The 14,712-nt window shown below is 40.0% G+C and overlaps 1 protein-coding gene across 2 annotated transcripts in view; it reads left to right on the top strand.

Annotated features, from left to right (window-relative positions):
* The window catches only part of PTDSS2 (phosphatidylserine synthase 2), a 57,857-nt gene that overhangs the window by 33,004 nt on the left and 10,141 nt on the right, over positions 1-14,712 (top strand). For both annotated transcript variants that reach the window (XM_025198556.1, XM_025198557.1), the window contains 4 exons: positions 3,883-3,996; positions 7,525-7,643; positions 8,446-8,560; positions 12,412-12,557. In XM_025198556.1, coding sequence (XP_025054341.1) covers positions 3,883-3,996; positions 7,525-7,643; positions 8,446-8,560; positions 12,412-12,557 — 494 coding nt within the window. The remainder of the gene's footprint in view (positions 1-3,882; positions 3,997-7,524; positions 7,644-8,445; positions 8,561-12,411; positions 12,558-14,712) is intronic.

Raw genomic sequence — 14,712 nt, forward strand, 5'->3', positions numbered from 1 at the left:
CTGTTCAAAAGTGCAGCTGTTAACACAGCCATGTCTGTTTTCAGTGACCAGGAAAAAGCCTAGGAATTCTATGAAGTGCTTTCAAATCAGTAGAATTGTAACTTACTCTGTATGCATAATGGAATACTTGACAAACGCAAGGAGACGATGGCTTCTTGTAGTCTCATACCCCTGCATAAGGAGACATTTCTCAAAATAAGGATCCCAATTAGTCATGTAGTGTTTTTACTATTAAAAAAACAAACTCAGGGTTTATGTAGACAGAATTTTTGGTGCACTATTGGTACTGAAGAATTTTGTTACACTATAGAAACATAGCACATGTGTGGCCGCATGTGCACAGCCATTTCTCTGGAGTGAGACTGTTGCCACAAAGTTACCCGTTCCAGCTAGGAGACAATAGCAGGCTGCTCCATAGCTTCCGTCCCCCACTGGAATTTATCAGTGAGTAGGACACGTGTGCGGACATGCTTGCCTGATCAGCTGTTGCTGCAGTGGCAACAGTTGACAGAGCTGCCCACAAGCCACCCACGGGACTTCTCTGCTGTGGATTTGCCATTTTTGTGGCAGATCAGCATTTTCTTGTAGTGCAACAAAGAGCATGAGTGAACAAACAGTTGCTTTTTGTTGTGCTAGAACAGCTGATATGGTGTGATAAAAGTAACATCTGCTGAAGTCCATCAACATGTTTTTGTAGTAGTATATAATATTTTTGCCTTAAAGTAAGGCTTTGGATGAAAAGACACAGCACAAATGGTAATAGGACCTTTGTAGGAACTAGGGGTCATGGACAGATGTTAAGTTTCAGGAGCTACATAGTCGAGGGGACAGACATGCCTGCCACCTGTAGTGTTAAAATATAAAGGAAACATCACCAAAATGTTCCTCTGAAACAGGAACTTCTCTGTAGCACTACATATGATGGCCATATGGTCCATTGTAGCATTTTGGGGGACAAGGAGCAGGCTGGCTGTCAGTTATTGGATTCAGTGACAGGCTTCCTTCCCCATTGGTGGGAGGAAGGGGGAAAGATAGAGGCACAGGGCCAAGCAACCCCCTGTCACACTCCCTGGATGTAGTAGACCAAACTGCCTTGCTACAACTTTTTACCATTCCACCTGGGGGTTTCCTCACACCTGTTCTCACCAGTAGAGCTACTTTTTCATTAGTTCTTCACAGTGCTGCTGCACTTGTCTGTCCATGGCCAAAAAGTTGGTGTAAGCATCTATCTTTTAAATCAATCTGTTAAATTTATTTCATACCAAAAAAGGTATAAGCTATATCTGAATCAGCTGGGTGAGTGTCCTCTAGAGCAGTGGTTCCTCAACCTTTTACACACCAGGAATCATTAGCATTGTTATCAGCTTGCCACAACCCCCTGGCCCCGACCTACTCTGCCTGCCTGCCCCCACTTCTCCCTCCCTCTCCGGCCCCTGGGGCTGCTCTCACAATGCTGTGTGCTCACCACACCCTCAGCTGCATATGGGCTCCATGCAGGCTTCCAGTGTTGTAGCCTGCGCAGGAAACCACTCGATTCTCTGGGACCTCCCCATACCCCTTTACAGTGTTCTTGCGACCCACTTTCGAGTTGCAACTCATGGGTTGAGAAACACTGCTCTAGATAGCTGTTTGAGACAGCATCCTTCCTGTCCATCTCAGGAGTTTTGCCCATTGGATTTGGTTTTAACAAGCACCACAGAGCAATGATTTGTATACTACCACACTAAAAGGATATTCCTCCTGTATTCCTCACTGGTCATTAAAACACTTCATACAACAAGGTAACAAAAGTGGAATGTCTGTTATGCTGCTGAGCACAAAGGTGAGCACCTCCCTCTTGTTTCTGGTTTGAATAATTAAACTCTACCTTGTGTGTATGCCTCAGTTCCCTGTAAAAAAAAAATAATATTGAAAAATTAAGGACCTCACTCACCACTAGGTCAACCTTTTGTCATTGGTGGTATCAGGACAGGTGCTTGTTGCCCATTATCAGAATAAGCACATTTAACAAGTGTCTACTTTTCATTGGTTTCAAGCCAGTATTTAGTCACCGTAGCTGAGCACATTCAGTTACAGCACAACTTAGCTGCAGGGGACCATATGTTGGTACAACTCTGCATGCTGTCAGCCAGCATAAGAGGGAGGAGTGTGACAGAAGGGGATACAGAGCAAAGCATCTAATTCCACAGTAGATTGTGGGAAAGCATTTCTCAAAGAAAGGGTGAAAACTGTGGCGTGGCCATAATCACTGCCCACTTCCACCTTGGGGCAGCACAGTTGCTTGATCTCCCTTTGTTTTGTAGGCTTGTGGCACTGCTTTGCTCCTTGGAAGTTGCTCCAGTAATCAGACAGAGGAATCCTAGCAGTGGAAGAGACTCAACTGTGACCTGCACAGTTGCTGGCAATAAGGAGGGTCACTTCTGTTGCATGACTGTAGCTAGGAAGAAAGGACAGAGGGTCTATCCTCATTTGTTTACCTTCCAGTTGAACCATGAACCATACTTTCTTCCCATGTTCAAGTACTAAGGAATTTGGTTCATTATTCCTCCAAATAAATGTTGCTTGAAGGACTATAATACCTGAAGAATACTGCTTCCAAAACTGTAGTTGGACCTAGCCATGAAAAAAGCTACTTGGACAGAAGGTAACGGTAGAATCTGTTCACTCCTCAACTGTATTCAGGCTCGACTCCTTTTGACGAAATCCCTCAATCTGTCGTATTTTTAACTTGCACCTAAGTGTCCGCTCCTCATGTCCACATCTTAATTCAGGCATGTGAACAAGTTACTTCTGGGTAAGCTTAGTGTGCAACTTAGAATGTATCAACTACTCCATGATAACAGCCTGATTTATATACTCTTGGCCACAGTAAATGCGAGTTAACGTATTCTGTTTTCATCGAGGGATCCTTGCATTACCATGGGGTAAGAGTTACTGAGGAGTATCTGATATGCTGCAAGTTCACACTGTTGCTTCTCAGTAATTTGTGTGCCCATATCCTCAAGATAAGAGAAGCAGCTAGAGAGTTAACAGCCTGTCTGGTGGACTCAGAAGGGCTTAGGATGAAGTACAGCTGGATCTCATAAGCAACTGCTGCTTATTGCGTCCTAAGCAGGACACTCTGAGGAGAGAGCAAGGCGGGAACACCGCTCTATTGCTGACTTGACAGAGTTGGGGATTGAGGCTGAGGACAGATGGCTGCTTTGAGAGTTGCATTAAGCAGGCCATGGGGAGCCTTTTGAGCAGCTCTGATCACTGCTAGCTGCTCACTGCTTCCACCTGGTAGCAGAGGCACACACAACCGTATCCATTGTGTGACTTGTATTTCTTTGTTGCTGAATCCTCCCTGCCTGCTGTTATTCTTTCTGGTAATGTAAGCGATGGCCTCAAGATTTTGTTCCACTGTAATTCCATGGCATCTTTTCTGACCAGTGCATCTAGTCAGTTTATGGGTCGTGGTACATTTTTAAACCTGACTTTTTTTTTAAATTAAAGTGAGACATATAGGCGAAGTGGTGTCATAAGCTTTCTAGCTCTACATACTCTGCCATATCTTGGGTCTCACAGGCCAGAGTAGAACTAGAGTAAATGAAAATAACCTTTGGCCACAGTATGTTCAAAACCAAATTATCACCTTGGAGGGTCAGTCCTGTATCTTCAAAAAGATCAGACCAGAGGCTTGAAAATAAGTGTCATGTGCTCAAATATCTTTTCAGGTAGCAGAAGGTCTCTAAATCCATCCTAGGTCTCCTAAAATGTATAGAGTCTGACTTGAAATGACCAGTATTTCTCTTCATACAGCTATTTATTTTTCAAAATGACTTTTAGTGTATTATGTAATGCAAAGTATTCTGAAAGAAATCTCTCCCTTTCTTCAATCAGACACTAATGATTCGGGACTGGTGGATGTGCATGATTATCAGTGTAATGTTCGAATTTCTGGAGTACAGCCTGGAGCATCAGCTTCCAAACTTCAGCGAATGTTGGTGGGATCATGTATGTACTACATACCATATTCATCTAAGATAGAAAAAAGCAGTTGGACTATATGGTGCACATAGAGCCAAAATAGGTGCAAACGCATTTTGTTACAATGGCTCAATATCAGTGACTACAGTGTGTATTCATATCCTGTACATTAAAAGTAAATTGGTCAGTTGCATATTCATGCAGATGATTGAAAGTCTCCACAGTGTTAATTTGTCCTTTTGACTAACTTCATTTGGTGTCTTTTTAATATAATGGCTTTGTCTGTCCCTTCCCTCATTTTAAGATTGTCCAACTGTCAATGGGTGTGGAAAAATGTTATCAGCAAAAATACTGTGATTTTATAAACTATTTTTTTCTATGGAACCACTAGATGTCTGTCTACCAGAAATGAAGAAGCAGTCTCTGCCAGAATAAATGTATACTAAAATATATGAAAATGCTTCAATAAGGCTCTCTGGTGACGGTTTTGATCACAGAACTGATGTGTGAAGAATGCAGAGAAAATGAAAGCCTTTAATGTAAAGTCTAAGCATGTGTTTCTTCAGTATCTGCTTATCAGTTAAGAGTGTAGGCCAGTGATTTTCCAACCTTGTGAGACTCAAGGCATCCTTTGGAAAATACCAGCTTTTGGCTTTCACTTGCTTTTTGACAGCAGAAAAATAATAGAACAGTTCTACTGTTATAGCAGATTCAGAAAGACCACAACCAGTCGTAATGTTTTTGGTGTGATGGATTCCTTTTTTAAATTTGCAGGTTTCTCCTGTGAATTATGTATACCTAAAAGTGCAAGTATTGTGTATTGCCCTTAAAAGGCTCTATCTCACAACACCTTGGCTGAGAATCACTGGTATTTATTCAGAGCCACCTGTATTCTATTTGTCTTTTAAATATATTTTGAATCTACAAAACCACATTTTTCTCTGTTCTATCAATAACAAATGCAGTGGGTTGTCAAAGAAGTTATAGGGAAATAAAATCTATCTTAGAGCAGTCAATTAGGACATGTCACATCCAGGCACCACTTGTGCATCAGATCTGATGACGATCAACAGAGAATAACAGTTTTAGTGCTGGTCTACTCTTTGGTGATATACTGTGCCCCAATCTGGTTAAACAGTGCTCATGCTGATAAGGTTTACATGCAACTAACCGAGCAATGCGAATCATTACAGGAACAATCTGATCCACCCCTCTTCAGTGGTTCCCTATTATTAGTAACATACAGCCTTCCCTATTAGGAAAAAAATGCCTTAATTAAATTATGGACTAAAATAAAAAATAACTCTCAGCTGCATATACATAAAGATCTTTTAAATCCACCATGTCCAAAATTTCAAATCTAGACATCCCACTTGGATAACAGAAATTCAGCTTGAGCAAGACTCATCCAAGATGCCTGGATGCAAGAGTGGCTCAATTCACCCCTAAATACAGAAATTATTATTACAAATCCTACCATTACACCTAGACCTGGTCTAATTAATACAGAAATTATTACAAATCCCACCATAAGACCTGGATATTAGACCTGGACCTCCCTAGACATCTTTGGTATTCTCTAGACTGAATCAGGACAGGACATGGAAGATGTGGATTTCTATTGCATCAATTGGGCTGGACTAGCTCAACAAACTGCAGCTGTGGCTCCCCTTTTCAAACTTTGAACCACATCATCTCTGAATGCCTTCTCTGTGCATTTAATGGAACTCTATTGGATTTGCACAATACTAGACATGAGGCAATCAGCTGGCTGCAAAATGTAGACATAAAATTGTGAATGTTTTCCCTTGCTTTGTGATTATAATCTTATCATATGCTAACCCCCCCCACCCCCCCCCAAAAAAAACAAAACAACAAAAACAACAACCCCCAAACAAACACTTGAGCACTTGGATCTTATGGACCATGCTGGGGATCTTAATTAAAGCTTTGCTTTTGGCAGTGTACTGAATACATAGAAGCATTAAAATACTTAAAATTTCATTTTAATAGCAGAAAGGACTTTAAAAATTTTCTGTTTTGATCTTCTGCTGTGCAACACAGGCTGCATATCTTGAAGTGATGCATCCTTTTCTATATTTAAATAAATTGACTTTTGGACTGGTCTGGGTATCTCAGGTCCAGAACAAGATTCCTAGGTGTGACGCTATTTTTAGCTACAGTTGCATACAAATTCACCTTGTTTTTATTTCTGTTTGTAGTCTTTTTTGCAAAATAGACTTTGCAAACAGGGTTTTTAACATTTTTGATGTTCATTTTACTTTTTAAAGATGGTCATAAAACCAAGAACAGTTTTTCTGAACAGTAGACTAGAGTACTAGAAACTACCATTGTTGAACTAACAATGAACAAGAGATGCTATCGTGCTCTTTAATTAAAAAGGCAGCCAGTATTTTCAGCACTGAGCTCCATCTCTGGCATTAGCATTTAGTAACAGTATGGGGCCGTGGGAGAAATTCAGTTCTCCCATAAACTTCACATTCTGATCCTGGAGACAAGTTTCGTCCAGTTACACACAGGAAATGAAAAGCACTGCAAAATCTATTATGGCATAACAAGGTAATATTCCTTGTTTAGTGTGCTTTAAGACATTCCCACCAAGGAGCAGAGATGTGAAGGTCCAGTTGCAGTAATTAATAGGAGGTCAGTTCCACACTGGTTTTAGTTTTGAAGAGGAGGATTAACACCTCTTCCTCAGACATCTGTTGTTCCATCACATGAATATCTGGACAATTAAAATAGGGATATGTATAAACTCTGCATCCTAATCTGATTAACATCAGATCAACTCTGTTCTAGACAAATTGTTCTGTTGAATGAAAACATACCTCTGTATAGAAGCAGGTATCTAATATTTCCATCTGAAAGGTTTCACTAGGTTAGTGGTTCTCTATAACGAATGGATGAATGCATCAAATCAATGATGGTTCTCAGCTTAGGGTGCTGCAAGACCCCTCCCCCAGTGCTGCTACAGCAGTGGCCAGGTAAAAATGCCCTACATACCAGGAAGGGCTGGTTCTTGCCTCATTAGGGTTCTTTACTAACCCTGAAGCAGTCAGCAGAACCAGCTTATGCTGCAGCCCTTCACAGTCTGACCCTGCCACACTTCTCCCCAAAACAGACATGCTGGACAGTTCCACCTGCCCTGTTTGTCTGTTTCCTGGAGACACTACAGGGTTGGACTGGGAAGGTCTGCAGCATGAACTGACTCTCCTGACTGTTTTAGGATTAACACAGAATGCTAATGAGGCAGGAGAGTGTGCACGTGCTGCAGCCCTTCCCAGTCTGGCTGTGCAGTAGGTGCACAAGGGCAGTTTTACCTGGCTGTAGTAGTGGCACCTGGTTGAAAACTGTTGACATAAGATTAGGCAGCATAAAAAGTGATTCTCAACCAGCTATGCTGCCAGATTAAAAAAAAAAAAAAAAAAAAAGTTGAAGAGGGGTGCCCTGACTCGAAAAAGGGTGTGAACCACTACGATAGGATAGTAAGTTTAACTTTGATTCTGCTGCCTGAAATATTTTTTTCCTTTTCAGTGGATAATGGATGTGATCATATGCAATGGCTTAGGAATTTATTGTGGAATGAAGACTTTGTCATGGCTTTCTTTGAAGACATATAAATGGCAAGGACTTTGGAACATTCCGACATATAAGTATGTTGCGTTTGACAGTATCTCAGTTTGTGGAACATCAAGTTGTAAGGATTTAAATTGCATGCTGTAGCAGTGATTTAAGGAACTTGAAGATTGAAGGACCCATTAGTTATGACATGACTGCAGAATTAAGTGTTAACATGATCTTTTTTTCACACAATCACTGAATTTTTAAAAAACATATCTTCCTGCAATGATGATAATCGTTGATTAGGAAATGTTTATAAATGGTGGTTGTTCATGGAAACCAGACTAGTGTATGTACTAACATGAAGGAAAGATAAAAGGGGATCTGTTTTGACCTCCCAGGGGTGCACTCGGTGACATCCAAGGGATCCCAATTTGGAGGGACTAGATCACTAGCATACAAAATTTCAGTAGTAGTAAGATAGTTAAAATATTATTTCTTCAACTCTTTAAATGATTTTAAGTTCTTTAATAGTCATGCCGCAGTTGTGTACACTATTGGTACTGAATTAGCTTGTTTTATATTCTCCTTAATAGATGATGCATAATTGAAACAGCTTCATATACTGACTGCAACAGCTCTGAATTTAAGTTTGTATGACTCAATAATGCAATATTATAGCAGGATTTTTCATGAGGAGAGGCTGACTCTCAGCAATTTTAACTTAATAATGAATTGGATATAAGGCAAACTCAAGGCATCCCTAGATCTGTGCAGAAAAAAAAACTTTTGAATTGAAGCCTGAAATAAGACATAATTTGGGTATCTTTCATTCCTTAAAACTGGTGTTAGAGGGATGATTAAAGGTTGTTCTTGTTCTCCTTCCCCCCCCAGAGGTAAAATGAAGAGAATTGTCTTCCAGTTCACTCCGTATAGCTGGGTCAAATTTGAGTGGAAGCCAGCATCAAGCCTGCGCAGATGGCTAGCAGTTTGTGGCATCATTTTCATAGTAAGGAAGCATTGTGCTTTTTAATTGATCAAATGACTGTTCATCTCTTGGAACACTGAGTTCTGTTAGATTCTTTCACAGTAATTTTTGCTTAAATGATAGATGTCAAGTGTAAGTAATTTAACATGCAACTTATGCTTAAGTAAATTAATAAAAGCTGCCACTCAAAATGCAGATTTCACGTAAGTCAGTGTTGCTCCTCATTTCCCAGGGAGACACCTACCAACTGAAAATGGAGGTGGCTCCAAGTCAAAACCTTAAAGCTCAGCATTTCAGGACTGGGCAGTATCTGATCTTTTGGCTCATGTCTGTTTCTCTAACATCAGGGATAATTAAAGTAGTATTATATGCAGCCTAAACATTTTGATGTTGGTTGGTATGAGACACTGTGTTACATAGTTTTGTTTTCAAGGATAGTATAATTAACCCAGATCAGTCCCAAGTTAGTGAAAAAGTGCAAAGGGCATTTTAAATGCTTTTGATGTTTTCTGAAAATACAAGCATGTTAGCTATTACTTTATATATGTATGTAAATATACACATACATGCATATGTATACACGTATGCGTGACATCTAACATTATGCCACAACTTAGAACTGCATACTGATCAAATGTAGATTTTACATATGTTATATGATATCCTATAATATACTGTAGTAAATTATGTTGTGTGTGCGTGCATGTGCACACGCGCGTGCACACACGCTCACATATATAATATACGCATTTGTACATTTGATCAGCATGCTATTCTAATATGTGGCTTAATCACTTTTGAAATTAGGGGAGAGTGAATGATTGCCATGAAAAGATTTGTCGACTCTTTCAAGGGTTGCCAATCAACCCTTTTTAATCCATTTAGCATTGTGCAGTTTATTGGTCAGCCTGGCATACCATGTTGATAATGGGATGTCTTTAAATTGATCATGGGAAAAGTTAAGTTGCAGGTGCTAAGGAACAATATGTTATCTGTAGCAATTAAGCAGTGTGGGATTGTCAACAGCACAGGCTTACAGTTTGCATGAAAGGAACCAATCAGTTGAATGAAGATTCTTTAGTATCAAACTTCTCTTCCCAGACATTAAATTCTTGTGCCAAAATAGAATTATTGAAATTGTATGGAAAGGCTCAGTAAAAATAGCAGTATTAAAATAATGTGAATGGTTTTCAAATAGCCTTCCACCAGACTTGCACACTATGCACAGTTAAATCAATTTACTAGTTAGCTGAATCTGAAGCATGAAGGAGCTGACAATTTCATATTGATCTGGGGTGATTACAGTGATTGTCTCATGGCAGCTGTTTTGTGGTTTATAAAAAGTTTTATTTAGCTGACTAAGTAGTAGTATTTAAATAAAAGATAAGATATAAATACTTTTATTCAGAATAAAAAAATTCCTATATTCCTCAACCATAACCAAAATGTTAAGCCGCCTCCCCCTTCCTCCCCCCAGCATCCCCCTCATTCTGCCTCTTGAAACCTCAGTTCATCTAAGAACCATGTTCATTAAATGCCTAATTCTTGTTACAGGTATCCAGGCTGTAGCCATATTGGTCTAAAGGCAAAGGCAATCAGGACTCGTAGTAGAGATGATATGTTTTATTAGACCATCAAGATTTTTGCAAAAAAATCTTTAATTGCAAGCTTTCGGGCACAAATGCCCTTCATCAGGCATTGGAGAAAAGATTGTAAAAGTTCTCCTGGGTAGAAATGAAAATTGATATTTTATAGGATTTCACAGAGGAGTCAATAGCTGGAAAACTCCTCTGGGCAGTCCATTCATAGCTGGTATGGAGCTTCTCACCTCTTGTGAGGATCTGTGATGATGCAAGCTTTTTAAATGAAATCATCATATTTTCCTAAGCAGGAAGCAACTGACCACCTGAAACCTGAGATCCTGCCCCTGCCTTGTTTCAAGGTAATTTGCATCATCACAGATCCTCACAGGAGGTCAAAGGCTCCATACCAGCTATGAATAGACTACCCAGAGGAGTTTTCTATCTATTGACTCCTCTGTGAAATCCTATGAAATATGAACTTTAATTTCTACCCAGGAGAACTTTTACAATCTTTTCTCCAATGCCTGATAAAGGGTGTTTGTGCCCAAAAGCTTGCAATTAAAGATTTTTTTTTGCAAAAATCTTGTTGGTCTAATAAAACATATCATCTCTACTACGAGTCTTGATTGCTTAATTCTTGTTACTGAGCTGAGGTCTCATCAATGCTGTTTGTATAGTGCACAAAGCTCAATTGCTTGCTTATACTTTTTGAATCCATCAGACCTGAGATTTCTTAAGAGTTAAGTCACCAAATGAACATCCTTAGAATTGGATATAAAGCTGTTACCACGCTTTACCTGACACACTAATACAAAAAAAGGTCCCACACTACATCCCAAATAAATTTTAAGTTTAGTTTTTGTTCTGACTCCCGCATCATATAACAATGGACGTGGCAGGACCCTATATAGACTGAAATCTTATGCAGCCTTAGAAAGCTGAAAGTAATTTTATCTCCAGCTTCAGATTTGTTTTTGTTTTTTTTGGTTCAAATTTCATTTTTTTTTTCAGTAGAGAGAACATGTAACTACAGAACAGAAAATCTGAGGAAGAACATTTTCCACACTTTTCCTTCTGACTTCTTTGTCTTGTCAGCCTTGTTCTCTGTCATATCTAAAGTTACACAGCTACTAGGACCAGTGGGAATCTAGGGTCTAGCTTTAAGACTAGCTTGTTCAGGTATCAGTAGAAGTCTAGACTTCACAGCAGAGAGCTCAGCATAGTCTGACATGTCTGCCTGAGATGCAAGATAAAATAATACCAGCTAAGCTCTGTGCCAATGCAACTAGTAACAATGCCTACCTAGATTAAAGCTACCTTGGGTATGCAGTCATGGTTATCACAGAGCAGATATACCCTGTGAGGGCTTTAATGCACTTCGGCATAATCCGCTTCAGTGATGATTCTTCTGGGGTGTTTTCTTCTATAGGCAAGTTCTTATGCTGGGGCATAGCTTACATGTACTCGGTAAGGTAGAAGGGCACACAGTGCTTCCCTGCTGTCATTTAAATTCAATTAACTTATGGTTTATCATAGGAAAGTTCTGATACTCCTTCCTGATCTGTTTGCTCCTAACTGTCCCTCCTCTCTTTTATTCATAGCAGCCCAGGGGTAGGAACTCCCAAAGCGAGATGTTTCCTTCTCCTGTTCTCTCAGACCTTTTCTAGTAACTAATCTTGGAGGCCAAGACTAGCAAGGCAGTCCCTGTTAGCCTTAGTGGGCTTCCAATTGCTAGCCTGAAATTCTGGGCCTGTTGGAACTAATGGGAGTTTTGCCATTAGGTTCTAGTGGAGCTGTTCATCTCCAGTCTGGAACTTAAGTACATATGTCATCATTTGCAGGGGTGTAGGTTGTAGCTGTGTTGGTCTAAGGACATAGGCAGACAAGGTTCCTTGGGTGAATTTGATATCTTTTATTAGACCAACCCAAATAGTTGGAGAATAGTTATTAAGCAAGCTTTCGAGTTCAAAAACCCTTCGTCAAGCTAAGGAAGTTTCAGCAGTTGGTGTGTGCTCTTCCTGGAAGAATTTGATATCTTTTATTAGACTAACCCAAAGAACCTTGTCTGCCTATGTCATCATTTGGTACTTTCAACAGTGCTTCAAGATCTGATCAAAAAGTAATGTTGCCTAATGCAAAGCAGATAATGTGCACACTTTCTACTCGTTATCTTTAAGTGACCCGCTCCATACAAGCTTAAGTGCAAACTTTCAGAAATAAATGAGGGTATCTAGGTTTCATGCAGTGAAGCCTTTTGAACTAAATTATTGAAATGTTCTTTTCTCTCAGTTTTTATTGGCAGAGCTGAACACATTTTACTTGAAGTTTGTCCTGTGGATGCCACCAGAGCACTACTTGGTCCTCTTGCGACTTGTCTTCTTTGTCAATGTGGGAGGTGTAGCCATGAGGGAGATCTACGATTTCATGGACGACCCGTAAGCCATTTCCAGTGTATATGCCATACAGAGCTTCAGCTGCTTTGTTTTTACTTCGCTCTGGTTTGCTGCAGTTTGTTGACACAAGCACCATAGCAGTAGATCAGCCTGGCGGAGGCAGAGAAGCCAGCAGTCCAAAGTACTTGCTTTGTTCCTATTGCTTTAAAGATAAAATTAAAAAGAACCCGACACATTCCCTCTTTCAAATCGCATGTGGCTAGTTGGCAAGTGATGGCACAGGCCATTTTATGTAAGTGCTTTTAAATTTCAGTCTTTCTTAAAATTAGCTTTTTATTTGAGAATGCAAATGTGTGAATTAGCTGAATTGGCTTTTACTCAAAACTGCACTTTCAGACTGACAGCCTGATACTACCGTCCTTAGACATACCTTCTAAGGATGACAAGGTCTGGCCCCAAACCCTTTTCCTTAAAGGATGTTTCTTTCTTGAGTTATCTTCCAACAGGTCTGTGGTCCCCTGGTGCTTTTGTAGCACCACTTTGTAAATCAGATAATCCTTTTATTGATAACTGTTAAGACAATGTACATCTGTACACAACAGTGCATGTACTGTCAGAGTGCTCCTACTTAAACATCACATTTGTCCTTGCTGCTTTTGTTTCTTCAGTCTATAGGACTTGAGAATGCTTTTAGTTCTCAAATTCACTTTTTCTGTTAAGCTTCAGTAGTAATGACACAGACTGCATATGTACCTCACATCTTAAGACTATGATCACCTTTGGCCTTAAGGGATATTTTGTTTGTCACTGACCAGCAAAAAGTGTCTGTGTTTAGAATTTAGGGTTCCAACCTTCTCTGAAGATCAGTTTCACTTTGAAGAATCTGACTCCTAGAGCTGGGAAGAAAGTTTAGCACACATTACTTAGTCAGATTTCAAGATATTCAGCAGTGACAGGCCATCCCCTTCCCCCTGGTGCTGGGCTTATTGGTTTGGGACATGCCTCCAACTCAAAGGTAAGAAGAGGTCTCTACCTCTTACTGATGAGCTCCTCTCATTGGCATCACTCCCCATCTTCTGATCCCTTGTTTGGATTGAAAAAACTATTCTTTTGCCCCCTATTCAACCACATGGGGCATAACATTGAAATTTAGAAGCCTCATTAGTCACTGGGGCATCATTGCTGATCCTGTTTGTTACCATTATTTCAGTGAAATGAAGAATTAATTCAGTGAACAGAGAAACTCCATTTGGGTTTCATATCACCACTGCTACCACTATCACCTTCCTTTTTTTGCTTTTCTTGGTAGATGAAGTGATTGGCATCCTCAGTCTTGAATTTCATGGTTCTGCTGATTTATCAGCAGACTTGAGCTGGGGTCTTCATTGAAGGCTGGTGAATTATGCAACTGATACTTTCTTCCTGCTTAATCTTGGTGACTGGAGCTGGTTCCTTAATACATTTCATGTCATTAGACTAGAGACTACTTTTTTCACCACCCAGCTAGTGTTTAGACCATTTCTAAATCACTTTGAATGAAGAAACTGGTGGAACCTTCATATTTTGACTTCCAGGGAGAAACTGTTGGGGAGCAGCTGACTGCTCAACACTCACTGCAAATGTCCATTCTTTTCCCCTGAGAAATTGTTGTGGCCTTCAAATTAAGAGCCAAAAACTTATGATACTCCATTGGCCCTCTTATGTGAATTGTAGTCAGGATGTCTTGTATGTGACTAGACAATCAGAGAGCCAACCAATGATATTGAACTCATTTCTCTAGTCCTACAGTGTTTATTATAGGAACTAAAGAAGTTCCAAACAAAGATTGTTAGCTTCTTTTCTCATTCAGAGTACTTGTGGTCTTAGCAGCCACTTTTACGACTAAAAATGGGTGGTATTTAATTTGAGCCTGCTAAGAAAGCATCTAGAATTTGTTAATGGGCCAGGGATCTTAACATTCTGGAGCTGAGGATTTTGTCAGACCTTGATAATCCATTTCTCCAATCATGATCAGTATGTTTCCACTGTCTGAATTCAGAAGGACTTGGTATACTCAGTGCTTCCATGAAGAATCTTCCAGTGTAATGAAATCTGCTGCCGGACCCATGACACCTGTATTTGATCCCTGTAGGTCTGGTTTCAGGTGTCAGGCTTTTTTCAGAAAGCCAAGAATAGGGCCATGAATTTTATGTTTGGT

The sequence above is a fragment of the Alligator sinensis genome, unplaced genomic scaffold, assembly GCF_000455745.1.
Source record: "Alligator sinensis unplaced genomic scaffold, ASM45574v1 scaffold907_1, whole genome shotgun sequence".
Lineage (NCBI taxonomy): Eukaryota > Metazoa > Chordata > Crocodylia > Alligatoridae > Alligator > Alligator sinensis.